This window comes from Anarhichas minor, unplaced genomic scaffold (genome assembly GCF_050575085.1).
Source record: "Anarhichas minor isolate MPS153535 unplaced genomic scaffold, ASM5057508v1 ptg000024l, whole genome shotgun sequence".
NCBI lineage: Eukaryota > Metazoa > Chordata > Actinopteri > Perciformes > Anarhichadidae > Anarhichas > Anarhichas minor.
Window position 1 is genome coordinate 13,604,622 of NW_027466470.1, and position 25,767 is coordinate 13,630,388.

General features: G+C 43.5%; 3 protein-coding genes and 1 long non-coding RNA gene across 4 annotated transcripts; 2 read left to right on the forward strand and 2 right to left on the reverse strand.

Annotated features, from left to right (window-relative positions):
* Positions 1 to 8,381, forward strand: sirt6 (sirtuin 6). Its single transcript, XM_076098314.1, has 8 exons — positions 1 to 164; positions 1,452 to 1,579; positions 2,832 to 3,014; positions 4,995 to 5,054; positions 5,340 to 5,435; positions 5,526 to 5,606; positions 6,854 to 6,977; positions 7,155 to 8,381. Exons 1-8 carry the CDS (start codon positions 99 to 101, stop codon positions 7,470 to 7,472), a joined length of 1,056 nt encoding a protein of 351 aa, XP_075954429.1. The 5' UTR covers positions 1 to 98; the 3' UTR covers positions 7,473 to 8,381.
* Positions 8,382 to 12,933: 4,552 nt separating this feature from the next.
* LOC142956882 (relaxin-3 receptor 1-like) lies at positions 12,934 to 14,664 on the reverse strand. The gene is made up of 3 exons (XM_076098655.1): positions 14,310 to 14,664; positions 13,649 to 14,095; positions 12,934 to 13,545 (listed from the first exon to the last, which is right to left on the reverse strand). The coding sequence occupies exons 1-3, from the start codon at positions 14,514 to 14,516 to the stop codon at positions 12,934 to 12,936; spliced, it is 1,266 nt and encodes a 421-aa protein (XP_075954770.1). The 5' UTR covers positions 14,517 to 14,664.
* Positions 14,665 to 17,603: 2,939 nt separating this feature from the next.
* Positions 17,604 to 23,697, reverse strand: LOC142956883 (cyclic AMP-responsive element-binding protein 3-like protein 3-B). The gene is made up of 9 exons (XM_076098656.1): positions 23,602 to 23,697; positions 23,005 to 23,275; positions 22,215 to 22,360; positions 21,843 to 21,953; positions 21,491 to 21,597; positions 19,518 to 19,586; positions 18,313 to 18,397; positions 17,876 to 17,969; positions 17,604 to 17,779 (listed from the first exon to the last, which is right to left on the reverse strand). Exons 1-9 carry the CDS (start codon positions 23,686 to 23,688, stop codon positions 17,667 to 17,669), a joined length of 1,083 nt encoding a protein of 360 aa, XP_075954771.1. The 5' UTR covers positions 23,689 to 23,697; the 3' UTR covers positions 17,604 to 17,666.
* Positions 18,865 to 24,751, forward strand: LOC142956884 (uncharacterized). Its single transcript, XR_012956059.1, has 3 exons — positions 18,865 to 18,967; positions 22,217 to 22,375; positions 23,009 to 24,751. It is a non-coding gene; the product is annotated as an uncharacterized LOC142956884 (long non-coding RNA).
* The last annotated feature ends 1,016 nt before the right edge of the window (positions 24,752 to 25,767 follow it).

A 25,767-nucleotide genomic window follows, 5' to 3' on the forward strand; every position in this document is an offset into this window, starting at 1 on the left:
CCAAACAACACGATTAAAGAAACGCCTGTGAGATTATTCATCTCTACGATTCAGGAATAACGTCCCACACAACAATAATAAAGAGACCAACACCAGCCATGTCTGTGAACTATGCTGCTGGCCTCTCACCGTACGCAGACAAAGGAGTGTGTGGACTTCCTGAGGTAAAATAAATCTACTGTGGGCTAACGTTGTGTGGTTAGCTGCTAGCAGGTTAGCCATGATGTCTGCTTCATCTTTAGGATGATAAATTGAAAATAATAATAAAATACATTTGAGTGGCAATACGTTGATATCCTCCATGATAAGTAAAGGTTCTGCTTTCAAGTTTTCACCGAAGAAAACGTAAAGCCAGCAGCAGAAAGCCCTTTAAGCATCACCGTCATTGGTCTTTGTTAGGAATGGGTCCATTCAAAGTTGTACGTTCATTTTACACCATTCGCTCACGTGCAATCAATGTTCTAACGTTAGCTGCTCCAGGTGGTAGCTGAGCTAGCATTGCATATTTTTACCCTGTAATGTGTATGTTAAATATTTGCAAAAAGCCACTGTCCCCAGTTTGGTGTTGTAATTTCATGTTTTACATGAAAGACTCACTGAAGATTGGATTTAAAGAGAGGCCCAAACTAGTCACTTCAGCAATCAGATACAGTTGAGACGTAAAGGGGCAATACCTGTACTCTGAAATGGTGAATAGCAGAAGTATGAAGATGCAGAAAAATTGATGAAAGTGCTACCAATGCATCAAAACTGTACATTGAATATATTGTATTACTTTCCACCCTAAACATAATGTGACATTCTCTGTTCCAGCTTTGTTATATACTTTACAATTCTGTCTTCAAATTTGTTCCATGTTTAGTAAAAGCTCTGCTCAGGTACAACAGTAATTCACCTGTCACTTAAAAATAAAAGACAATAACAGGAAATGGCAGAAGGGAATGTGTGAGGTGCAGAACATTTAAAAGCTATCCAACCTGAAAGACGCACGAAGCGTAAAATCCAGAGCAACGTTTCTTGAGTAATTCTCAAGTTGTAGTAGCTCGTGTCCCACTGGAGATATCGGGTTAGATTACAAAGTCTAGCACGCTCTCCCCCACGAGTGATTCGCGGCAACGCTTACAGGAACAGACACTACATTAAAACTGCAACATGAAACAAGATATTCATATGTGTGTTTGTTATTGTAACATCATGAACGTTCGTACTTGTTCTGTATTGACGAGCTGCGTGACTGTGGATGCTTTGGCCTTTTATGGCTTCAGTTCAAACTGAACAGGGAATCTCTTCGCCTTCACACCGACATTGTTTAGATGAAATACTGTATGAAAGCATCCCCTCTCGACCCGCGTCGTTCCTAAATGCTCCTGATATTTAGGCATTGTATCAGAAATGATGTGATATTTGATTGTGCCAGCTGTTTTAACCTGATGTCTGCTGCTCTGTGGCAGGTGTTTGACAGTCCTGAGGAACTGAAGGTGAAGGTGGAGACCCTCGCCCAGTTGGTAAAAGAATCTCAATACTTGGTTGTCCACTCTGGAGCCGGAATCAGCACCTCAACAGGCATCCCTGACTTCAGGTGAGGCACAAATCTTTGGAGAGATTATGATAATGTACATAACGTAGTGGAGATTCCTTAATTTTCCTGTTTTGAATAGAAGTTACTGTCTACCTTTCCTCGGCATTAATCTGCTTTTGGATTAAAATGGCAAATTGATTATATGAATATATATATAAATGGATTATATAACATTGCGAGTCTGAAGATAACTTGTGGACAACTACCAACTTTATGCCACAGCATCTAATACAAAATACTGTTTTCAAATAAACTGCATAATCAGTGAATCCAGGCCAGAAATGACGTAATGTGAATCTTCACTTAGCCTCCTGTTTTCTCTTGTAGTACCACTGTATGAGCAGATGAGGGCAGTACTTGTTTATTATTTGTTGACTCCAGTTCTTTGTAAAACAATATCACACACATTCTTATAGCTCCTGGCTCAGTGTGTGTTCTTCCGTTCTAGTGCAAGAATCTCATTTGATACTCTGCAGACGCGAATTTTTCTGTAACAGCCGAGCTGTGGCACAGAAGATGGAGAACTTTTTACTCATTCATTGAATTCATTCTGGTGTGAATGTCGGATATTTACAAGTGAGAATTCATACTTTTGTAGATGTTTGCTGGAGACCTGACTAATTAATACTTGATTGGTCTTCCTGTCAGTCAGGTAGAGTCGAGCTTTGACGGCGATATCATTAAAGCCGAGGTTCCTACATCAGGCACACCAACACGCATTATATTCCCACTGCTGCCATGCACACACACACACACACACACACACACACACACACACTTTCCCCAGCTGACGGGTACAAATTCAGCCCCTGTGGTTGGTATTATTGACGACATTTACCTTGTATACACCTGCTGTGTAATAAGTGACGTACAGGCCACTCCGTTAACGCCAGTACGTCTTTGAACTGGTCTTGGCTGAGGGGGCAATGAATCCTATTGGTGTTGAGAGATGATGCTGTGTTGATGATTCACTGGATGCGTTTCCTCATCTGATGCATAAAGATAAGTTGTGTGTCCTCGAGATAACTGTGAGGGTTTCAAACAGCAGTACTGACAGGTCCGCTGTGTTCATCCCTCATTTAGACACTCAAAACTCCTCTTAGATTCTTTTGATACTCAACCATGAATACATACCCATTCCCCACGCACCAGTTGTAGGCACGAAATGCCTCCAGTCCACCCACTGCATTACAACCTGTCCACTCCTGATTAAAGCTACCAGTCCTCTCTTCATCACTATATTCTCTTCCAGGGGTCCAAAGGGTGTGTGGACGTTAGAAGAAAAGGGTGAGTCACCTCACTTTGACATCACATTTGAAGATGCCCGACCCAGCTTGACTCACATGGCCCTCCTGGGGCTGCAGAGGGCCGGCTTCCTCAAGTATCTCATCAGCCAGAATGTGGACGGCCTACACGTCCGATCAGGCTTCCCCAGGTAACCCCGCCCCGCCTCCTGTAGCATGACGCACACTCAAGTAGCTCACTCGAGCCATTGTTGTTAGTTGGCACGGGGCGATGCAATATCTCACAGGCGAGCCACGTAGCACTCACAGGTGCAGAGTGAGCTTATTTTAGTAATAGTACTAATAGTAAATATTTTTTTTATTTTCTGAATGTGTAGCTGATCTATAACCCGTCGGTACGAGCCAGCGAGGGAAACGGTCGAACAGGTTCTTCACTGCAGTGAAAATGTGTTTGAAAGGCTGAATGCCAACAAGTGTGGATTGAAGCAGAATGTTTCACAGATAAAAACACGTTGTGAACTGTTGAAGTGATTACATCCGTCTTTTCTTTTGGACTCTACAAACTCAGGAGTTATTGGAAATGTTTGGATCACAATAGTCTCAAAATCAAAATAGTAGCCCATAATGTTTGTAACCGGTACCGACAACTTATTTTCACTCCACTTCTCCTCTGCTCTGTTGCACTGCTTCAGAATGACTGTTGGGGAAACACTAAATATCTTTGATTTAGGATTTGAATGTCAACGTTCTGAATGACGCTTCAAACTATTCGGTACACACGGTACCCTTTTAAAGCAGTATTGTTTTTTCCCCACAATAAGCTGTAAATGCAACACTGTTGGGCTGAAAACAATTATTTTCATAATTAATTAATCTGCTTGTTTCAGTGTTGCAAGTACTGGAATTTCCATTTAAATCATTTGGTTTATAAAACTTTAGAAAAGTTTTCGTTTAAAAAAATGACTTAAACAATGAATTGATTTTCAGTTGATTGATTAATCATAACAGCTCTACAACATATCACCTAAAACTATTCACCCACACAGAGCAGCATGAGCATTCATTTGGATCCACCTTTCTAACTGCTCCACTCTTTGAACCAGCTGTGATAACTTATGCCTAACTAACGGTCAGGCAGCGTGTCGTCATCTTTAAGAACTTGTTTTCTAAAAGCCGCTGCTGCTGGAAACGAGGTGGATGAGAGCAGCGAGAGTGAACCATAAAACCAAAACAATGAGCTGGAAGACGCTAAAGAGCAGCACTGAGTTTAGGGGAACTGCAGAGCCCGGGATAAATCACTCCGGATTGTTCACTGCAAGTCACCTTTTCCCCCATTTAGATGTAGTCAGTTGACCTAATGTTGGTATAAAAATACTCATTAGTGCAGCTTTAAAGATGTATCATCCCATCAAACACTGTATGACTGCAGCAAATGTCCTCGTTTTCACAAAGTTCTCCATATATGTGAGAGGAAAAGGTTCTCCATATGCAAATATATGTTAGATTGTAGATCGTGTTAGATTACATCGCTGTGCAGAGTGATTTTGAGTTGAAGCAGAGCGAGAGGAGTGGACGTGAGGTATTTATTTAGAGGAAAAGTTACTTATTCAGAATTCCTTAATGTGGAGGAAACGACCACACTATAGTTAGTTTTATCTTTACTCATTTCTCATACACAAATATATACAGCGTTGTAAGTCGTGTGAGAGAACCATATTGTTGTTGAATATGAAGCTGCTGCTTTGTGATAACAGCTGGACCAGCGGGAGACATGAGGAGCTCTTTAAATGCAGCTCAAGTGAGTTCAAACGAGGCTCGAGTGTAGCGGGACATGTTTGTTCTGTCTCCGGACTAACCGAAGGACAATAATCCAATTCTTCATTAACACATTAACCCGTCCGTTACGCGCATCGGAAGGCTTGGTTTCCCTGGAAGCCATTTGTTTTCCTCTACACTCCCATCAGTCAGAACGGTAGTTCTCTGAGGAACTCATTGAGGCACCGGACAAACTGGTGAAGTGAACTGGTTGTCAGTGGAATACAGAAATGAATATCTTGAGGCCTCAGAATATTAATCAGAGAGGGACTGCAGAGAAGTTCTGTGGAAGAGTCTGGACATTCATTTTTGGAGACAATTAAAAACAATGAAATCTGATCTTTTGAATCTTCTAGGGATGTGTTATCAGAGCTCCATGGAAACATGTTTGTGGAGGAGTGTGAGAAGTGTGGCAGGTATGTACACACACACACACACACACACACACACACACACACATTTTGATCCTACACTGTTAGTACAAACTGCAAATGATGTGCAATTAAGTCTCCGATACCCTTAAAGAGCGTTCCCAGAGTCCACATCTTGAAGACAACTGTCTGTAGTCAAAAGTTGTCTGTTCTATCTAATTGATACTATCGTGGTTATGTGCACGAACTCGTGCGTATAAATGCTTGTAACTCGACTAAAGCTGCCCTGGTCGGACAGACACGTGACCTGTAGGAGTCTTGGTTTTCTAGGCAGTACGTCAGAGAGAAGGTGATCGGCGTGATGGGACTGAAGCCCACAGGACGTCACTGCGATGTGCTGCGATCCAGAGGGCTGAGAGCCTGCAGGTGACACATGCTTTCACTGCATTTTGAACTGTCCAGTAATGAACTATGATCCATTTATCAGTATCACAGAGTATCCTTTTACCGAAACAGAGGGAAGCTGATCAGCACTATACTGGACTGGGAGGAGGCTCTTCCTGACAGTGACCTGAACAGAGCAGAGGATGCCAGCAGGTGAGACAAATAGAATTGCAGCTCCATTGTTTCCTTATTATACTGTTATTATACTGTTATTATACTATTGTCTGCTTTGGGTTTGATTCAGTATTTGTCTTGATAACCCGGTTACACACAGCACGTTCTCTTATCTATCCAGATATTCCTGTTTCATGTCACATGTCATAGTTCAAACGTGTCCTGCGAACTGAAAAATGTGAATTTATGTGTTTGATGTGTTTGCTTTATTTTTCTGTCAGCGTCCAGATGTGAAAATGCTTCACAGTCTGCTTTAACGTTACCATTTCTCTCTTTTTAATGTTTCTGTCAATGTTTCCATGCAATCCTTCAACCCCCAACAACGGTTTACTGTGCGTCTACAAAACGGCAAGATGAAAGTTTGTGTTTCACCCTGATGTTAGTGACCATTAATAGATGCATGGTAACATTTAAACTACAAAGACGAGCTTTGGAGCTCTAACTGTGCGATGTGTTGTGTACTTGTAGAACTGGAGCTGCTGTGTTTTGGCTCTTTCATTCATTATGACACAGCGCAGTGAGCAGTGGAGTGTGTGGTACTGAAACAGCAGAAAACAGCAGCTTGGGCCTCTCATGTATCACCATTACATCTGAGTCACAGCGCTAAGCACCCGTTTCTCTCTCAAAAAAAAAAAAAAGCAATCTTTGAAATCATTTTACAACACTTATGGCTGTTCTCAAGGTGTTTCAAGGATCCTCAAAGAAAGAAATGCATTATTTTTCTCATACCGTCTGAATATACCTTCAGTCTCTATAAGCGTCCCTCCTCTGAAAGAAATCCAGTTTCCTCTGATTGTGCTCGTGAGAAGAATACGCTGCACCTTTGCGAAGGTAGTTCTCTCGCCGCGGTGTATTCTGATGAGTCTGCATGAAGGGGAACCGAATCTGAATGGCTTGTTGAATCCAGGCAGCCAATGAAAGACTGTCTGGGTCGTCTTATTTCACAGCTTGTGGACGGGTAGGATCTCCACATGCCCAAATGTGTGAGCACAAGCACTGATAAAGAGAGTTTTTAATGATATGTTTTGACTGACATTGCGATATGATTTGTTATGTTCGAGGGAATGGTAATTATTACATCTTTATAATACTTTGAACATGTTTTTTGAGGGGATCTGTACCAAACAAAGATGTCTGTCTTTTCTCACGACCAAACATTTCTACCAGCATTGGAAACTCAGCGACTCCCTTAATTTCAGGACATATTTCCTACTGTCTGTCCCCAGACGAGCCGACCTGGCGCTGACGCTCGGCACCTCCCTGCAGATCAAACCCAGCGGAGACCTTCCTCTTCTCACCAAGCGCAAAGGAGGAAAACTGGCCATCGTGAACCTGCAGCCCACGAAACACGTCAGTCCCATTAACGCACCACCACCTGACACACACACACGCGTGTGTGCGCGTGTGTGTGTGGAAACATGAGATGGCAATATCAAAGGCTGCATTGTGTTTACGTTCTGCTCATGTGCCCTGTCCGGCATCTCCAGGTTTCACCGTTTCACCGTCGTACATTTTCTGTTTTTGTAGGACAAGCACGCGCACCTGCGTATCCACAGCTACGTGGACGATGTCATGAAACAGCTGATGGAGCTGCTGGGATTGGACATCCCAAAGTGGGAGGGTCCGACTGTCTGCGAGAGCTCCAAAGCCACCGCCGAGTCCACCACCGATGTCAAACCACCGCGTGCAGTCACAGCGAAGAAGAAGGTGAAAAGGGAGCTGGTTAAGGAGGAGAGGCAAGGAGACACAACGGCAGTAACAGACGATGGGAGTGTTAAGGAGGAGGCGGTCCCTGTAAAGAGGGAGAGAGCGGACTCCCCAGTCGAGTTAAAAGAGGAGAAATAGCCTCAGGTAACACAAACCCGTCCAGAAATAGACTTTACAACAAAAGGGGCTCGGTTTGATTAGTTTGAGTACAACGATTCTTCTCTTCTGACACGCTCTGGAGCAAAGACTCTTTATTACCACAGCGGTTTTGTTTTTTACATCCCCTTACAGCCACGACACACAGCGACATGAAACTGACTCCTCAGCTGAAAGCTCCAAAGTTGAACACCCGATAAAGTGAAATTAGCTACGTGATTGTGTCCAGGGTAGAAGGATGACTCCTCATTATGTGGACGTTTGAGTGAGTGGAGTTTTCTTTTTCATTTCTGGTCCAACAACATGCCTTAAGAGTACATTTACTAATACATGACCCACCTCTGGGCTTTATTTTGCTTTGAGAACCAGACTTTAGCAGACAAGACCGGATCTGGAGCACACGGTTAAAAATAACGCTTCTAATAAGGTGTGTAAGGTTTGTATTTATAACCGTGCGCTCCAGATCTCATCCCTCCAGATTTTAAAGACGCCTCGGTTCGATACTTCACGAGAAGAGCTATCGAGTGAGCGTCTCTCAGTCCGATTGAGCACTAGTCTCATACAGCTGTGGGAAATGTTAGATCAAAGCTGTGCTTCTCTCATTGTACAGATGAATTCCCTTCCTCTGGCGAGATGTATAATTCTAACTGATGTTGTACATTGATGGAGCTGCTGCTGCTGCTGCACGGCTATAAATGGACCATAATCATACTGTACGTTTTTGGGAACATGGTTTTATCTCAGGGGGAAAACAAACATTGTATTCTGAGGGGAAAAGTCACTTTACTGTTTTTTTGTGTATGTGTGTGTATATATATATATATATATATATATATATATATGACTTTTAGCAATAAACACATTAAGTTCCTGGTAGAAGCTCCTGTGTATATGCGCTGTATGTTGAGTGCTGTCTAACAGCAGTGACCTAGTTACAAATGTGAACGTTTCAAAGGAAATGGCGACTGCATGCGTTTGTTTACTTGAGATAATGGTATGAAACCTCATTAACATCTCCAAGGGTACACATTTTAACACTTTGGTAGTTATAAAATGTAATTATGCTTCGCTGCTTTGTGACTTCCTTCTAAAAGTCATGGACGGAGGACCAACAACCCACAACAGGTGTTTGCAGATGATTACTGCAGTAAACACATTGCTGAGTGTGCGTCATCCCATTAAGACCTTTTGTCTCTTCACATTTGGAAACAAGATCAAACGTAACAGCTGCTACTTAAACACACCGAGTCCAACGTTGTGCTCAGTGAATGGCTCATTACACAGTCCTCATTACAGCTCTGACTGTGCTGATGAGCTAACGGTTCTTACTCTGCCCTCTGAATGTTATCCGCCTCTTTTTATGCCTCTGGGACAACCGCGGCGGGAGCCATTTTGTTTCCTGCTCCGTCAGTCTGTCCAGTCAATTAGGACATGAGGAGTTTTGAGACAAACTGTTGAACTGAGCCGTGTTGTTGTTTAAAAAAAATTTAAGAATGAAACGGCTCATGATTGTGATGAAGTACCTTCATCTGTGAGGGATTTTATTCTCTAGATTTGCCAAGATGTTGTTTTATCCATCAGCAATTTGACAGTTGAGTTTTTGAGATAATTAACTATTTTGTCAAATTTATCGCCAATAGATTTACTTATTGTAAAAGAGGATTTTAGCCCAAATTTGAGCGCATTAGTTACATTTTCAGTATTCTCAAACATTAACAAGTGAACTCAATAACTGAAATTAAGTTTGACGCTCCCTGTGGACAAAAGTGTTTCTCTTTAGAAAACCTCTCCTCTTACTGCAGCGGGGTCCACTCGGTCCTGGTTCTGGTTCTTCAGTGCCTCCCTTCCCTCCAGGGGGCCCTAGCAATACTGCCTGGGCATAGTAACTGATGAGTCTGAGTCTTCTCACTGATGTTTACGTAGGTCCTACAGAGGCATCATTATTAAATTGTCATCGTTACATTTCGGGATGTGGTGGAACAGGGAATCCACAGGAGACATAAGTCTCTAAAACTTGATTTACCTGATCAGTTCAAAGGACAGGAAACGGATAGTAAAGCGTCGCATCTCTCCCCGACAGCACTCACAGATGACTGAGTAGATCAGAGCCGAACGCTCTGAGCATCTGTGTAACAGTCGGAGACAAACTTGTGAGGAGGCACAGCACTGAAGAACTGCATGAAACCATTTCTGCAGTGTTTATGTTCTCAGGCTCCATCATTAGAAATTGTAAACTTTATACATCGCCAGACAGATTCTTCCTTCAGCTGCTCCAGTTGTTTCAGCACTTCATAAGTCCGTGCCTAATGGCAGAATGGACATCAGGAGTCAGCGACAGCATGCCCGGGGTCGGCACAAAGCGAGTAAAAAGACTGCATTGAAGATTTGTTGTCAGACTCAAACTCCTCAGTTGTAATTCAAAGTGAAGCGTCTGGAGGAAAGCAGGCACAGCTCACTAACCATTTAACATGAACTGTGTGCTGTGGAGCACCGGGGAGGCGGCTTCCTGCTGTGTGAGGGAGTTCACCTGGCAGTTACGGAGACGCTTTTAAGGAAGGTGAGAACATTCACAAACCTCTTTAGAAGAAATGTATTCTTAAAGCCCACATGCGCAGTTTTAGGGACGATTCTGACAATGTTCGGTATAAGAGTGTTATGTTACTAATGCTACTAAAGATGACAACGCTTTAAGTAGCTCCACTTCAGGACTATTTAAGGTTTATTTCACGTTTGGAGTCCAGTGCTCCGCCCTCTTCCGTTCTTGACTCAACTCTCTCAACTTTTCTTTTCATGCTAATTAGGATCAACTGGCATGCGCTTTAAGTTTACAAGGACAATGGGATTCGTCATTATAAGAACGCAGCTACGAACAATGCTGTGGTTTAAGAACATGACATGAATGTGAAGGAGACTTTTCTTTGGCTCTTTCTCAGTGAACGGAGCTAAAGCGGTCAGACCACCCTGCTGCTGAGGGTCTAACACCGTCCTGAGTGGGCTGAGTTTGTGCTCCGACATGGCTACATATCATTTAGTCAATCAGGATCCAGAGTGTGGAGTCGTCCTCATTACAGGAATGTGTGTTTACAGTCTAATAAAGAGGCTCCCAATTCAGCATATAAGTCAGCTCAAGCACAATCACAACTGGCAGCTGTCGGTTAAGGTCGAATGAACCTTTTAACTCGTTTTAATGAGAAAAATTATACTACGGACATTTTAGTCCCTCTTGAAAGAGAAGCATGACCTCGTCTATGCTCTTTGAAAGCAATTTAATTGTCATATGTAACAGTAACCGCAACAGCACTAACGGCTGCATTCAGATTCATCACCCCAGTACTGATGGAGGTTAACCCCCCCTGAGAGAGGCATGTTTTTGTTCCTTCTGCGTGTGCTGCAACACGATCGTAATATCAATTATCTGGTCTCAGAAAAAGATCTAACATAACAAAGCAGCAAATGCAGTCACATAAAACTAAGGAGAAAGAAGGGTCACCATTTAGCTATGGGTTTTAACATAACATCACACATCTAGAGAAGATGCTTCTTGAGCTTGTAATTGCTTTAAAGCATCAATCCATACCGGCCATACTTGGACGTGTAAGGATGACAACTGGCTTCCATCAGTGCGGTTCTGTGGAATGACTCCCTGTGCTTGAAGATGAATAGCTAGGCCCTCGTAAGATTGTGGCCCTTGTTCCTGTTCGGATGTCGCTTGTTTTCTGTTTTCTGTTCTGAGATAGAAAGAGCCGCCTGACAGCGATGTGCTGTCCCTGCTCTGTTCATTGTGCCGAATTTGATGAGAAAACTGTCACGTTACAAAGCGAGTCCCCGGGAACAAACATTAAATCAGACGCAATAATAACAGAAGATTTTCTTTTGATGGCACAGCGAACAGCAAAGTGTTCTTTGGACAAGAGAACAAGAGAATGAATGCAATGCGTGTTCTGAAATCACACCTTTTGATTGTTTTTCTTTCACAGAAAATAAGTAATTTCTACCAAATTGGCACACGATGGGCGGACTGTGGTGGAGGATGTGTGGTATTTGCACGTCAGCTGAAGATGGTTATCCCCGTTCAGACTTTAAAGGTTGCAAAAGGGCAGAAAATGTGGAGCAGCTTTTATGCGGTTGACTCACTTTCTTGATCTTCGCGGTGACGCGGCTGCAGACGACATTAACTTTCCAGAGACGTCACTGAACTCTTTTGTCCTCTCGTTTTATTTAATGTCACTTTACATACGTGTAATCACAAAAAAACATGCCCAGCGGTACAAGCAAGGCAGACACCGAGAGACATGACGATGGACGGCGGAGTTAGCAACAATAACACAAATCAATATTAAGCACATCAATCTATGGACACGTAGGAATGACACATATGACAATGTAACAATCTCACGGTTGCCTGTGTAGGTGTTTGAGGTGAAAGGTACAAAAATCACTTGAACTATTCAAACATCACTCTGCATTTAGTTTGATTGTGCGAAATAAGAAACCCGACAACAGTGTAACTAAGAGCCGGCTCATCATTGACAGCAATGTACTCATGTCACCAGGGAGATTACTTTCATAGTGCTATGTAAAGTGTGTGTGTGTGTGTGTGTGTCCACTTTGAGGGCTGAACTGAATTTGGAGGGATCACAGTGTCTTACAGCCACATGATTAGAAAATGGCACCAAATAAAATATGGCACATAAAGGAACATTTTCTTTAGTAGTAGACATTTTGGGAAATGCCTTTTTTCTTGAGTTTCACACAAAGACTGGAAACGGAAACGGCGAGCCCGGCTCTGTCCAAAGGCAATTACATCCACCTACCAGCACCTCTGAACACAAATTAAAGCAACAGTGTGTAGCATTTAGGGGGATCTATTGGCAGACATGGAATATAACATTCATAACTATGTTTTCATTAGTGTATAGTCATCTGAAAATAAAAAATTGTGTTTTCATTACCTTAGAACAAGTCCTTGATATCTACATAGAGATCGGTTCCTCTTCAAGCCGTCCGCCATGTTTCTACAGAAGCCCAGAACGGACAAACCAAACACTGGCTCTAGAGGGGGGCCTTTTGCATTTTCACGTTAGCTGAGGGCCTTCGCAGCTCTCCGACATGCTAGTGAAACGGCTGTAAAGTGAGCCGCAGAGTGCAAAACCGTGGTAACACCAGCTGCCGTCTGAATTTCGTCGCTCCTAAAGTAGGTGAGGCGAAGGTCCTGAAAGACACCACGGCGTTGCCACGGTTTTACACTTGGTGGCTCACGTTCCCGGTGCCTTTGGATAGAGCCAGGACGGCTGTTCCCGCCTGTTTCCCGCCTTTGTGCTAAGCTAAGACAACAACCTGCTGGCATAGCTTCATTTTCAGCCTGCAAACATAAAGGGGTGGTAATAATCTTCAAAGGGAATAATTGCATTCACCATGACGTCAAATTGTTCCTTTTAGTGAATCACACATTGATGTCTTTGTGCAACATAACCAGGCCGGGTGGGGCTTCCTCCACCCTCCTCCCTCTCAGGGCCTGAGTGAGAAGATTTCGGATGGAGCGAGACACTCTCAGCAGCAGCTCCTTCAGTCCAGCTCTGTACTCTTTTCGGATCAGGCAGTAGAGCACCGGGTTAAGACAGCTGTTTGCGTGAGCTAAGCACACAGTCAGGGGGAAGGCGTACGCCTGGGTGTTGTAGAAGGCTTTACTGAAGGGCACCAGGTCAAATTTGATGAGCACCCCCCACAGGGTGAGAGCCTGGTTGGGCAGCCAACAGATGAAGAAGGACAGAACTACGATGGTTACAGAGCGGGTGACTTTGGAGCGGCGGCGGTGGCGTCCTCTCTCGCACTCGGACCTCTCTGTGACACTCGCGCTGACCGTGCTGCCTACGATGCGCCGGCTCAGGATGAATCTCAGGAGGAGCAGGTAGCACACGGAGATGACAATCAGGGGAACCACAAATCCCAGGAGGACTTTCTGTATTTGATAGAGTCCGAGCAGGACTTGAGGATCCCAGTGGCTGGAGTCTGAGTCGGAGAACCGCACTAAGCACAGCTCGTCGTCTATAGACACCTGTAAACACAACGACAACCGCGTGAGAGGTTTCACACCCAAAACGCAAAGAATGTAAGCACATCTAAATCAGACGTGGAAGTTCAGTCTGAATTCAACAAACCTGGACTGTGGTGGAGTAGAACACATGAGGCAGCGTAGCCACAAGCGACACCAACCAAATGGTTAAACTGGCCCACTTGGCACGAGCGGTGCCGATCTGAGGGCTGCCCATCTTCAGAGAGGTGACCAGGGTGTAGTAGCGGGTCACGCTCATGGCGGTGAGGAAGAAGACGCTGGCGTACATGTTCAGGGTGGTGACCGAGCTCACGATCTTGCACATGACCCGGCCAAAGGGCCAGCGGAAGTCCAGCACCGTGTCCACGGCCCAGAAGGGCAAGGTGAGGACAAACTGGAGGTCCGTCAGCGCCAGGCTCATCACGAAGCAGTCGATGGAAGAAGAGTGGTGGTGGCCCCGGTGGCGGGAGTGGAGCAGGAACAGGGCCAGGAGGTTACCCACAAGCCCCAGAACACACACCGCCAGGTAGACCAGGGCAATGACGACTCGTACCTGTCAGACACACAGTAAATATGAGTTTGACATCTCGGGCGTAGAAGGTCAGAGAAGTGCACACAAGGAAATTAAAAGTCAAAATACAACATGCATCCTCGAAGCAACTCTCTCTTTCGGCACATGTTTAGGGAATTCATGCAAAAATGATCTTGACAACCATTTTATTTCATTCATGGATTTGTAAGGAAGGTGGATGCTGAGCTACACCTACTGCCAGGTTCGCGCTGTCCGCGTGCAGGTCCAGCGAGGACTCCTCGGAGAGGATGTGGAGCCAGCAGTTCAGTGAAAGGTTCAGAGCTGCGAGATTAGTGGCAGCTCCCGTGGGGCCGATAAATTTGGAGAGCTCGCGCTCATTCTCCTCTCCTCCGCACGCGCTCAGAGCGGCCAGGGGTCCGGAGGCGCTGCCGTTGCTCTGCATGATTCTGCAGAGGATTTTTTTTTTCTTTATTTTTTTTTTTAAGTAACAAGTTACGGCAGGTTTCCCCCTCCTCTTTGCGGCTAACTTCCAAAGTGTGGGTGCGCAGTTGTGGATGCATAAATCCCCATCGTTCAAAGCCCCGAAGTTGCGTGATTTATCCGAACGATTTCTAAACTTGCTCGCGTTTTACAAGCGGAAATAAAGTTTACATATGAGGTATGAAGGCTGATTAATCCGCGTCAGACTCAGGAGCGTTCAGGTTGAGGTCCGCCGTGATGCAACCGCTTCTTCTGTCAGCACCACTGTCAGCATCCTGAGGCTTTTATACTCGCGGAGGTGCTCCTCCACCGCTCGATGGCGCACTGGACGAGTGCGCACGCGGAGGCTTTAGTGTTACTCACTGTTATGATTTACGGATGAACAACCAGGGAAAGGCTTGTGTTGCATGGTGGGAAAGATAATTCAGCATTCTGATAGAGTCTGTTTTTTCTGAATTTGCTTTGCTCTTAAGTGATTGTATTGCTCTTAAAGATAGATCAACACAGCTTGAAATGCATGTTCTTCTGCTTTATTTAAATTGTGAGTATTTGTATGCTTTAAGCTTGCTATTCAATGTTTGTCAAATGTCCCCTTTTTTGATGGAGCCAGCTAATCACCCTCTCTGATGTTGTGTTCTGCATATGATGTGAAGTAAAATTACACTGGCTAGTATTTTCAGAAAGGAACGAGCATCTGAAACAATGCACGAGAGAGAGAGAGAGAGAGAGAGAGAGAGAGAGAGAGAGAGAGAGAGAGAGAGAGAGAGAGAGAGAGAGAGAGAGAGAGAGAGAGAGAGAGAGAGAGAGAGAGAGAGAGAGAGAGAGAGAGAGAGAGAGAGAGAGAGACTGACTGACTGACTGACTGACTGACTCATTAAAGCAGCCTTGACAGTCTGTAATTTATCAAATAGCTTTGCACAAATCTTTCATGTGTGTTGATCATGACTGATCCTCTAAAATGATGCATCGGGGTTTGATTTAAAGTCCAGTCAAAACAGTTTACAATTCACTCTCGCTTCTTTGTTTGGCTCCGTACGCCGTGAGGAGCAACTTGAAAAGAAAACCTCACTAATTTGTTGACAGTTATACTGAGATGGATGGAAATGAAGATATGTTTGGAGTCCGACCCTATAGGATCTCTGTGAAGCTGCTAATTTGCATTCTGCTGAAGCTTTCCAAGACACTCGAAGAAGCAATTTAATTTTCACACTTTTATGTTTTCATGGCACCTATTTGGCTGCCTCTTTTATTTATGTAGTCAATGTGAGGGTAAAGTAAATGTCTCCCTCCAACCATTGCTGCAATGCATTAATATAGCAGCAGTGGAAGGCAAAGATCCAGCCAGTATCTTTAAGTGTGTCCATACCTCAGAAAGGTGACATGTGGGGTCAAACTAATTGTGACATGAACTCAACTTTGACATGATTGACTATCTGATGTTCAGTTTCTAAGTGGATCTATAGACTCCCTCTATACCACAACACCACAAATGTCCCTGCTTCAAGCAGCCTGATCAGAAATTCATTTCTGACTCCCAGTGCCGTTAGTGTACTCACATTATCGTTTGGGTTTCCTCGAATCATGTTTTTTTGAAGTTTCGTTCACCTTGTAACATCTTGTACAAACAACACTCGGAGATAACTGTTAAATGTAAATGACTCATGTTCTGCAAACAACGAGTTTGCAGAACACAAATGTGTCCATACTAAATGGCAGTACTTGCAAAACTTACTGTAAATCCTCCAAATTTCTAAAAATATAATGAAGGACATGTTCTCGTATTGTCCTGTTAGCTACAGCGCTATCTGCAAACTGTATTCCAGAGACATTTTAATACATGCAGTGTGTAAAGACCATCTTGTGGGACTCGCCTCAGCTGAGTTCATGTTATTTCAGTGAGCAGAGGACGCTTGAACAGCAGCGTTTCATGAACCCACATGTCACCTTGATGTTGCCCTCGTTCTTTCGCTGGGGAGGCATGTGTTTTGAGATGCAAATTTTGTCCCCAACTTACAGCTGCGAAGATGATTCTGTGAAACAGACACACTGAATTATGATGCATTACGGTGAGGAACATATGTAGATGAGGAATATAACAACGGATGTTCTGGACAGAAAGTGGGGCAGAAAACATGTGCAGCACCAGCAAACTAGAGACAATAATTAACCGGTGAGTTGTTGTTGTTTTTAATGGATGGTCTCTAGGTAACAGACGGCAGTTTCAATCACCTTCAAATGCATTCAATGACAGCCTGTTTTGCAACAATTTTCTTTGGCCTTACTGGAAAAAGGCACTTCACATAATTACATGACCAGCCAATAATTATATTTCCAAATATAAAATAACGAAGATTTTTTCTAAAATTGAGATATGATATCCAATATTTTTTTTAACTGTAGCCCACTTTCCCACATTGACAGCTTTCATGAAAGTAAAGCTTATTATGACTTTTTTTTTTAATTGAAGTGATAAGTGATAAGCCTTCCAGCAGCTTTGGCTCATTAAGGACAAATCTTTTTTTTTTTTTTCACATATATTGCCTCATTTTTTTTGGAATGCGAATCTCTTCCAAATTGGACACATGGCATGACTGAGAGAAACAAATCCCTTCCGGGGCTTCCAAAAAATCAGTCGAGTAAACATTTTAATTATCTTGTGCTTCGTCAGCATTGCAAACTAAACTGTTACAAAGTGCAAATCTTTTTTGACAAACATTTTTTTAACATATACTTTAAAAGTCAATAATAGAATACAGCAGCGAATATACATTTGTGTTGTTTAGCAGATCTGTCTACATCTTGCAGTAGTATGCAGCGATTAGATATAATACATGCTCCACCAGGACCCCGAGGCTCCGTTTTCCAAAGCAACATGACTTCCTCGCTTGTGTATGAGTGTCAAACACACCATAATACTTCACTCTCAGCCTCTGCAGGGAGAAACGGATGTTGAAAAGCAATCAAAATTGCTCATTTGTATGCCACGCCTGCAAGCAAGCCAGCTTTCCTTTCCTACGTCTTTCCTCTTGGGGGTTCCCGAGGAGATCAGTGATTGCCTGCAATCCTGGTGGTGAGAGGATGGGAAGTCTACCAAGGGGAGATACGTCCATGCTCAGAACTTCTCCATCAGCCTGCACAGAGCCTCAACGCCCCGTGAGATGGAGAAGAGAGGAATAGGAGCGGCGTCTCGCACTTCATCCATCGACTGCAGGGAGCGGGACGGCACTGAGGGGCACAGATGTGGTGGAGAGGAGTGAGTGTATGTTTGTGTGTGTGTGTGTGTGTGTTATAAAAGACAAAAGTGTGTCGATGTCTACACACCTGTTGTCTGTGTGTACTCTCCCTGGCTGGGTTGGCTGTAGGGGTCTGGATGGAGATTTGAGGAAATGAGCAGCGAGAAGGAGAGGAGCAAAACCTGGACATGAATAAAGAAAGCAGGACAAATACAGACAGAAGACAGAAGACAGAGGCCAAAGAGAAATAACAAAAAGCCCAGGGAAAAGTAGAAATGGAAATTTTAGGCATAACCCACATACCATTTTACACAAAAGATAAGCGCAGGTGCTAGCTAAAACCTCAAAGGTAGTCACAGCAGTAACAGTGGAGCCCAGGCAGTGGTTTAATGATGTGCTCAGGCACTGTAGCGTCTATTATATATATCTATACCTGTATCTATTATTCAGTTGTTGCAGATTATGCAGTCTGATCAAATTCTCAATGGTGTAAATCAATGTGCAAAGTTGTGTTGTATTTCTCACCAGGAGGCAGGTCGCTCGGTGCGTTGTTTTGCTGGAGCTGTTAGGAAGGAGAGCCTGTAGCTGCCTCAGCTGCTCCAGGAGATCACTGCAATGCAAATACAGACAGGAGGATGAAAGAGACTGTGTAACATTTTTACATGAGGGCCCACAAGGCATCGTTTTCACGGTCAACAAAAAGAGGAGACAGCATGTGGTGGAGAAGTGCAGGTACATGGTCTCTTTTCACGTTTTGTTTCAATTCACCACAGCACTCTGCCAGCGCCAGGAAGGAAAGCAGCATAATGAGATGTCAGGATGAAGAGGAAGCAAAGTCAGAGAATGCCGTGTGTGGTTTATAAATTGGATGGGCTTTGTATTCTGGCCATTTTACACTCGGCCTCCTCAGTCCTGGTTTTAAACAAGTTAAAAGTTTTCTTAACTGGGTTGTCAACATCTGGGGAGGGAGGGTCCATGGACAGAATAAAGAACACATGGTAGTTGGTAAATGGACTTGTACTTGTATAGCACTTTCACACTACATGTCATTCACCCATTCATACTCATTCATACACCGCAGGCAAAGCCTACGTGGACTAGCGGAGCCGGGGTTCAAACCACCGATCCTCTGATTGAAGGACAACCCTACCACTGAGCCACAGTCGCCCCCACAACAAAGGTAGTAAAGAGAGGATGGCACATCAGGATGACACATGACTCATGCAAACAATTTACTCATTATGTCATTGCTGACTTTTTGCCTGGGACATTCAGTTTCAGATTCAGTCTTTCACCACCATATCATCTATCTAACCATCAACAGCATATGTAGACTTTAGCACGGTCATTTCATTTTTAAACAAGTCAGCTGGAGACATAAAAGAGTCAGCCAGAGTCTGTGCTCTTAACCAAACCGTGGAGCTAATGTAAGCTTAATTAATAAGCTACCGCTGATGAAATCTGCCAGTGGTACTTTATTGCTTCAGATGGCAGAATATTCGTTTAAAACAAGAATGACATGCTCTTCTCTCTTCTAAATCACTGTAAATTGCATATATTTGTGTCTGTACTGTTGGTCAGACAAGACAAGCTATTTGAAGATGTCATTTTGGGAAAATTGTGATGGGGATTACTTTCTGAAAAAAAACAACTTAAAGTCCCAAGAAAGATCCCACAATAATGAAAACAACCGTTAGTTGCAGCCCCTGTTGGCTGATTTGAGGACTCACTTGTTGGTCTCCTCCAGCTGCTGCATCTTTCTCTGCAGCTTGAGGTTGTGAGCACCACACGCCGACATCCTACAGAAAGCGACAGAAGAGAAAGAGGGGAAATACAGATCCAATTAGGAAATAAGGGTATCATATAATACTGTGTTATGATGTTGTTATCCGTCTGCTGAGTGTTATCTTGCAACTCATTCTGCCATTCAGTGAATCCCCCCCCCCCCCCCCCCCCCCTTCTTCTGCTGTGGCTCATTTATTTTAGTCTCTGTGAGTCACGCTCTATTATGGCCCTATGACTGAGCTGAACCACGACTGATAATGACACCACGTTGATGCGCTCCGTGATAATCTCATCGTGAAACTTTTGTTGTCCAGAGGCAACAGTTTTTTAAATGGTTATATGCACAAAGGTTTGCTGTAGGCCTACCATACATTTACATTACGTTTGACAGATGTTTGAAACACACAAACTGTTGTCAGACTTCAGATACAATTATAATGCATCTTTATTGATTCGGGTGGAAAACAACATGGTTTCTTGGTTCATAGATTACCACTCGCTGGTCACAGCTTGTCCATCTTTGGACTCCAAACTCTCAATCTGTTCTCTCTACATCTCTGATTTCACATTCAGCTTTGGTCCTGGCACCTCCACACAGTCTCCGATGATTCAGCTTTTCTGAGGTGAATCACTGATGGAAAGTTTTAGAGTTCAATGCAGCAATCATCTGAAGCTCAGCATTAGTAAGATCAAGCAGTCCTACAAATAATCCGCGAAGGCTAATGGCTAAACCTGGAGGGATCTGACACACAGAGTCATGTGGGGATAGTCCTGCATTGCCCTTTCTTTCAACATACAAGCTCTACCGCTCTGCAATGTTTGCGGAGGTGTGATGGGGAGGAAGAGCCAACACGGGGGAGGCAGGCAGGATTAACAAATCTGGTGAAAAAAGCTAATTTAGTGATGGGGCTCATTCTTCATAGCCTGGAGGTAGAGGAGGCGGAGCACTAAACTGAGCTTCATCTTGGCAAAACCTCCTGCTCCTCTACACAGCATCTTCAACCACCGCTCAATCCCCCTCCAGCTGCAACACAGAGCCTCATCAGCTGCTCTTTTGTGTGTTTTCTGTCCAACTGACCTCAGATCAGAGAAAGAAAGCTCACAGCTGCACTGTTTATTTTCAAATTTCTTGCTGGAAAATCTTCACAATCTGTTAGAGTTCATTCATTATATTTCAGTCCTTAGCATGCTAACATACTACACTACGTTGTGTTAGCATTTATCAATGTACCTGAGAACAGCCTCAGGAAGCTGCAAGCTGTGCTCATCACACTTTCATAGTACTTTAATTTACCATATAAATAGCCTGATATAATACATTTGTGATTGTTTATTCTGGAAAAATCTGCAGTTTTGTTGTAGAAAGTGGTTAATTATTAAAGATATGAGTAGATCTGCAGGATACTTGTGTTTTACCTTTGGCGACTTCGGGGATAAGTCTTATTTCTTTGATGTTTTGGCGCTGAATTCCCCTGATATCAATTGACTTTGGGTGCAGCTCTGTGAAGCTCTTTTCTCTTGAAAAAATTTGAGTTTCTTGTAAGTATGTGGTCTTTCTTTGAGACGGCTGCCGCCACTCAGCTTTATGTCTTTTATTCCAAACAAACCACTTCTGTTGCTATGAATGTCCTGTGATGTTGAGAAGCTTTTTTTAAAGAAAGACTTGATGGACACAAAGAAAAAGCTTCCATGAAGTCTGCTTTATCAACAATGATATAGTAAAGTGGATATCTTTCTTTAAAATGTTCCCATCCGTGCAGCAGTTTGTTGAAGCTAATTAAGCGCCTGACAAAACAGGCTCATAGAGTGCTTCAGAGCGCAACAAATCACTACCGATGAAGGTTTCATTTTTTCCAGGCCAATGTATGCAGAGATTGTGTCGTGTTGAGTGAGGATGCTGAGTGCAGCCGGCTCCTACCTTCCCTCCAGACTGTCAACATAGTCCCTCTTCTTCTTCCGACTTTCTTGAGCCGAGTGCTTGTTGCGGATTTTCCGCCGGATCTTCTTTAAAACCCTCTCTTCAAACTTGTCAGGGTGATGAAACACACAGGAGGATAGAGACAAGAGAGAATGAAGAAAGGAAAGGTTAAGTGAGAGAAAACTGGGTTGTAAGGGGGGGGGGGGAACTGGCAGAGGTTGTGTAACTGGGGATACAGATTTAGATTTTGATGCATGCATGTGTGTGCCAGAGAGAGAAGAGGCGGTGAATGTGTATGGTGCGTGAAGACATCTGCCCTACATACGTGTCAGTGTGTGTCTTGCTCATGTACCTTGGACAGCGGCAGTTTGCTGGGTAAGTTCACCCCTTCTTTAGCCAGGAGGTTCTTCTCATCCTCATTAAGAAGAAGCTCCTGCGAGGAATGCTTGGGGATTCGCTGCGCCTGTAAACCAGATGGACAGAATATTCCAGTTAGAGTGACTCTCTTGGCAGTTTACCCAAAGAAGGCACTGGAGTGGACCGGTTCATAAAATTCTGTTTATTTTTGTGCAAAAGGGGCTCGCAGGTAGTGGACCGTACAGTTAGTTCATACTTTATTCATTCGGAGCACGGAGACTGAATTCTTTAGAAAGTTTGACTAGAAAGTCAAGTGAAGTCAAGCAAAGTTTGGTTAGAAAGTTTGACAAAAGTTCTCTCTTTTCACAGAAATATTCCACTCTTCTCTGCTTACTTTCTGTCCCGGACTGGAAAGCAGCAGGTCCTTCACTGTGAGAGTCTGACTGGAGGTTTGGTTCGTAGTGCAGTAGTGTGCGAGGCCAAGCGGGTCTTGGAGGTCATCGGACTCCCAGCCTGCAGATTGAACCAGTAAATTTCACACAATTGCCCTTATATGCCGTTCAAACAAAACACAACGTATTTTGGTTAAAACCCTTTTTCCTTGAATTTGACCTCTGAGACTGTGGCACCCAGCTGTTCTTCTACAATTTATGTCACACTTTTCTCTGTGTTTGATATCTTTGTGTTGTTGCAGATCTGGTTTACTCATTCAATTTCAAAGTGTTTTAAGCACTGAGGGGTCAATAATCAACAATGCGAAAGGGGAACATCATTCAAAAGAACCCTAAAAAGACAATTTCCTCACATGATGAATTGTACGTTTTATCCTTCATAAACACTCAGAAATAGGAAAAACAAATTATTTGCTCTCTGAAAGGACCCCGGACTGTCAAAAGGCTCAGATAGTAGCTCTCATTATTCTGCAACAGAAACTCAAAAGGATAAATCTCACACCAATTTATACCTGACTGTCCAGTGCTCTGGTTCACATTGTTCCCTTTAGTTTTTGTGCATCTTAAAATGACATTTGTGCTCACTATTGAAACACTCTACTGTTTCACAGCTCAGACTGTAGCTGCAAGTATCACAGTTGCATTTTCATCACTATATGAAGTGCCAGTTTATCTCATAATTTTCCTTTTCACATCTGGTCTTACCTAGATCAATGGAAACGTCTGATGTTCTTTCATGCTGTGGTGACTGGTTCTCTGGAAGTGGAGGCTGAGGGAAAGACTGCGTTTCAAAGGCTGGAAAAACTGAGCAGAAGGGTGGGTGAAGGCTCTCTCTGGGGTCCGCCGGTGCGTCCTCGTTGATGCCGCTGTCAGTGGTGCAGGGTGACCACAGGGGGGATGCTGGAGCAGAGGAGTCGCTCCCACCCAGCAAGGCATCCAGGAAGTCATCAGCAGTACTTACCCCGGGGCTCAGGGTCTGAGGAGGAGGAAGAGGAGGGTACGTAAGCATCATCCCAAGACACCACTAACTGCTGAATAGACTGGCCTAATCAGATAATCATATTCCCACACGCGAGCACAGACACGACAACACGCCAGCCGCCATTCATGTCCTTGAGCTCATTGGCCCGTGACTCTTTGCCTAATTGAAGCGCAACGAAACTGAATGAGCTCCCAAGATTCAGCTCAGTAACACATGACCGTTGTTGAGAATACAGATCACACTCTGAGATTGGTGGTCGTGATCATGTTGTCCCCCCGAGTGCTCAGGAGCGAACTGTGCGGAATGACCGTCGCACTCACTTCATGAATTGTGAAAGTACATGGTTGATTGCTGTGACAACCGGCGGTGTCGTCCGGGTTCCTGAGCAGGAGGTCAATGAAGTCCATCCCACCATGCACCTGAAACAAAGAACTACTCTGAGCATCGGGTTTAACATGGAGATGTTCATCCGTTTCTTAAAGGAAAAGCTGTGTAGCCTGTGTCCCCTTCTGCTTGTTTTTATACAATATGACTAAAGTCTTCAGTTCCTTGGACAAAGACTCCTTCAATGAATATACATTTAACCTTCTTTAAAACTCTTTTATAAGCTCACTCAGTCTGAATCCATCTCTTACACGCATAGTCGCATCCTGTGATCCGATAACAAATGTGTCTTACCTTGTCTGTAGCAGCAGCTGATGAAATTACAGTGAAACTATACCCAGCGGGAAAAAAAACAACACAAAGCCAGATCAATACGTTCCTCTCTGCGTCTTCGATGTCTGGGAAGAATGCCTGAGTCTGTTGAAAGGGACAAAGTTGAAAGGCCATATCACACAACGGTATTCTGCGAACCCAGCATATCACTGTCCAATCAGGTCTTTAGCAGACAGCTGAGCCAATGGGCACAGAAAGAAGACTTACTGACGGATGAACTACTCAGAGTTGCTCACAGGTATTACAGTGACCTTTGATGTCAACATGATAAGGATATGATTCCTTGTGTGGTTTCACATTCATTTGTTGTTGGGCAGGGTTGTTTTAGAGCTCTTTTTTTCCCCCTTTTGAAAGGCAGAAGGGGGAGGGAGTCGCTCTTTTCACTTAATCTTGCACTGTCAGTAGAAAGCTCAAATGTATTTGATGAGATTATGGCCTGATCCCTCACTCAGGGTGGTACAAACAAAAACTGTCTGCTCTTTTCTTCACTCATCAGTTAACTTTTCCTTGAAATCAAACTGATTGTGTATATTTCACCATTATTATGAATATCATTTGGTTAACATTTTCACTCAGTCACATATTACAGCGGCTGCCAACCTGTGGGACAATCATAAGATAATTAACAGGAGAAAACATTTCTGCCATTTCACAAAATGAGGTTTATTTTTCGCTGCGCTAGCAGTGTGAATGAATTTTGGCTACAGACATTCATGGTTCACACTGACTTTGGTGTTTAATAAACTGGCTTTTAATCTCATGGCACCATGACGTTGACATTAGTGGTTTTGAGTGAAATATCTCGACAACATTGGAAACAACTGCTCTTTCACACCAACCAAACTTTCACAAAACTCACACACTCTAAATTAAATTTAGATCTTCTCCAAATTGGTCAAAGTAGACTTTAAAAAAAAAAAAAGTCCACAGTTTCTTTGTGTCTATCAAAGAGAGACTCGCTGCTGTGCAGCTTCCATCTATTATCAAAGTTGAACAATGACAACTTATGTCTGCTTTTCTATAGCAGAACAACCTCACCGTGCCTCACTCTGGCTTATCTTTATTGCTATAATAAGGAGCATCTGTTTCGTGCTATTTCGAAGCAGACGCATCATAAAGCAAAGAAATTACGTAACATGTCGTCCAAGCAACACAAGAGGAACATGCACACCTGTAAAGACGTACCTAACAATTATCACAGTGGGGAAGATATTCTTTCAGTGGCAGAGCTATTATACTTGTCTTCATTATAGAAAAAGTACAATCAATAGTTTGTCCTCTAGTATGCAGAAGAAATATCATCAACACAATCCTTCCATCACTGTCTCGACTTCAAAGTGTTGCACCCTCTGGGGAAAGAGAGTCTGCCTATATGTGGAAGCTCAAATAATTGAATCCAATTTTCTTTTCTCTTCAGATGATTTCTTTTGACATTTTTACCTTCATGAGCCAGTTGAATGGTGACAGAAGCATAAATATATTTTCTTTTGATTTCTTTAAGTTTATTTTCTTTGTCCCGTACTATTCCGTCCAAAAGGTTCAGAGTATAGGGACGTGAATGTGTGGGAAGACAGAAAAGGAGACACTCATGCCACAAAGGTCCTGGGTCAGATTCAGGCCTGGGCTTTATGTGGCTCAAACCTCAGAGAATCATTTCCTGTAGGAACTATAAACCATGTTTCTCATCTTTTCTGATTATGTTTCACAATTTGAATGAATCAAACTCTGAAGCAGCTTTTTCGTTTCCTGGAGATGGAGATTCATTTTAC

What these genes read in the sequence shown, in the direction of transcription:
- sirt6 (XM_076098314.1), top strand. Translation starts at nt 99, where the DNA reads ATGTCTGTGAACTATGCTGCTGGCCTCTCACCGTACGCAGACAAAGGA. An exon ending in GTCCGATCAGGCTTCCCCAG is followed by an intron (nt 3,015 to 4,994) that starts GTAACCCCGCCC and finishes TGAATCTTCTAG; the next exon opens with GGATGTGTTATCAGAGCTCC. An exon ending in AGAGCAGAGGATGCCAGCAG is followed by an intron (nt 5,607 to 6,853) that starts GTGAGACAAATA and finishes GTCTGTCCCCAG; the next exon opens with ACGAGCCGACCTGGCGCTGA.
- LOC142956882 (XM_076098655.1), bottom strand. Translation starts at nt 14,516, where the DNA reads ATGCAGAGCAACGGCAGCGCCTCCGGACCCCTGGCCGCTCTGAGCGCG. An exon ending in CGGACAGCGCGAACCTGGCA is followed by an intron (nt 14,096 to 14,309) that starts GTAGGTGTAGCT and finishes TGTGTCTGACAG; the next exon opens with GTACGAGTCGTCATTGCCCT. An exon ending in TCTACTCCACCACAGTCCAG is followed by an intron (nt 13,546 to 13,648) that starts GTTTGTTGAATT and finishes TTGTGTTTACAG; the next exon opens with GTGTCTATAGACGACGAGCT.
- LOC142956883 (XM_076098656.1), bottom strand. Translation starts at nt 23,688, where the DNA reads ATGGACTTCATTGACCTCCTGCTCAGGAACCCGGACGACACCGCCGGT. An exon ending in GAGAAGAGTGGAATATTTCT is followed by an intron (nt 21,954 to 22,214) that starts GTGAAAAGAGAG and finishes TCTGGTTTACAG; the next exon opens with GCGCAGCGAATCCCCAAGCA. An exon ending in GCAAACTGCCGCTGTCCAAG is followed by an intron (nt 21,598 to 21,842) that starts GTACATGAGCAA and finishes CACCCTGACAAG; the next exon opens with TTTGAAGAGAGGGTTTTAAA.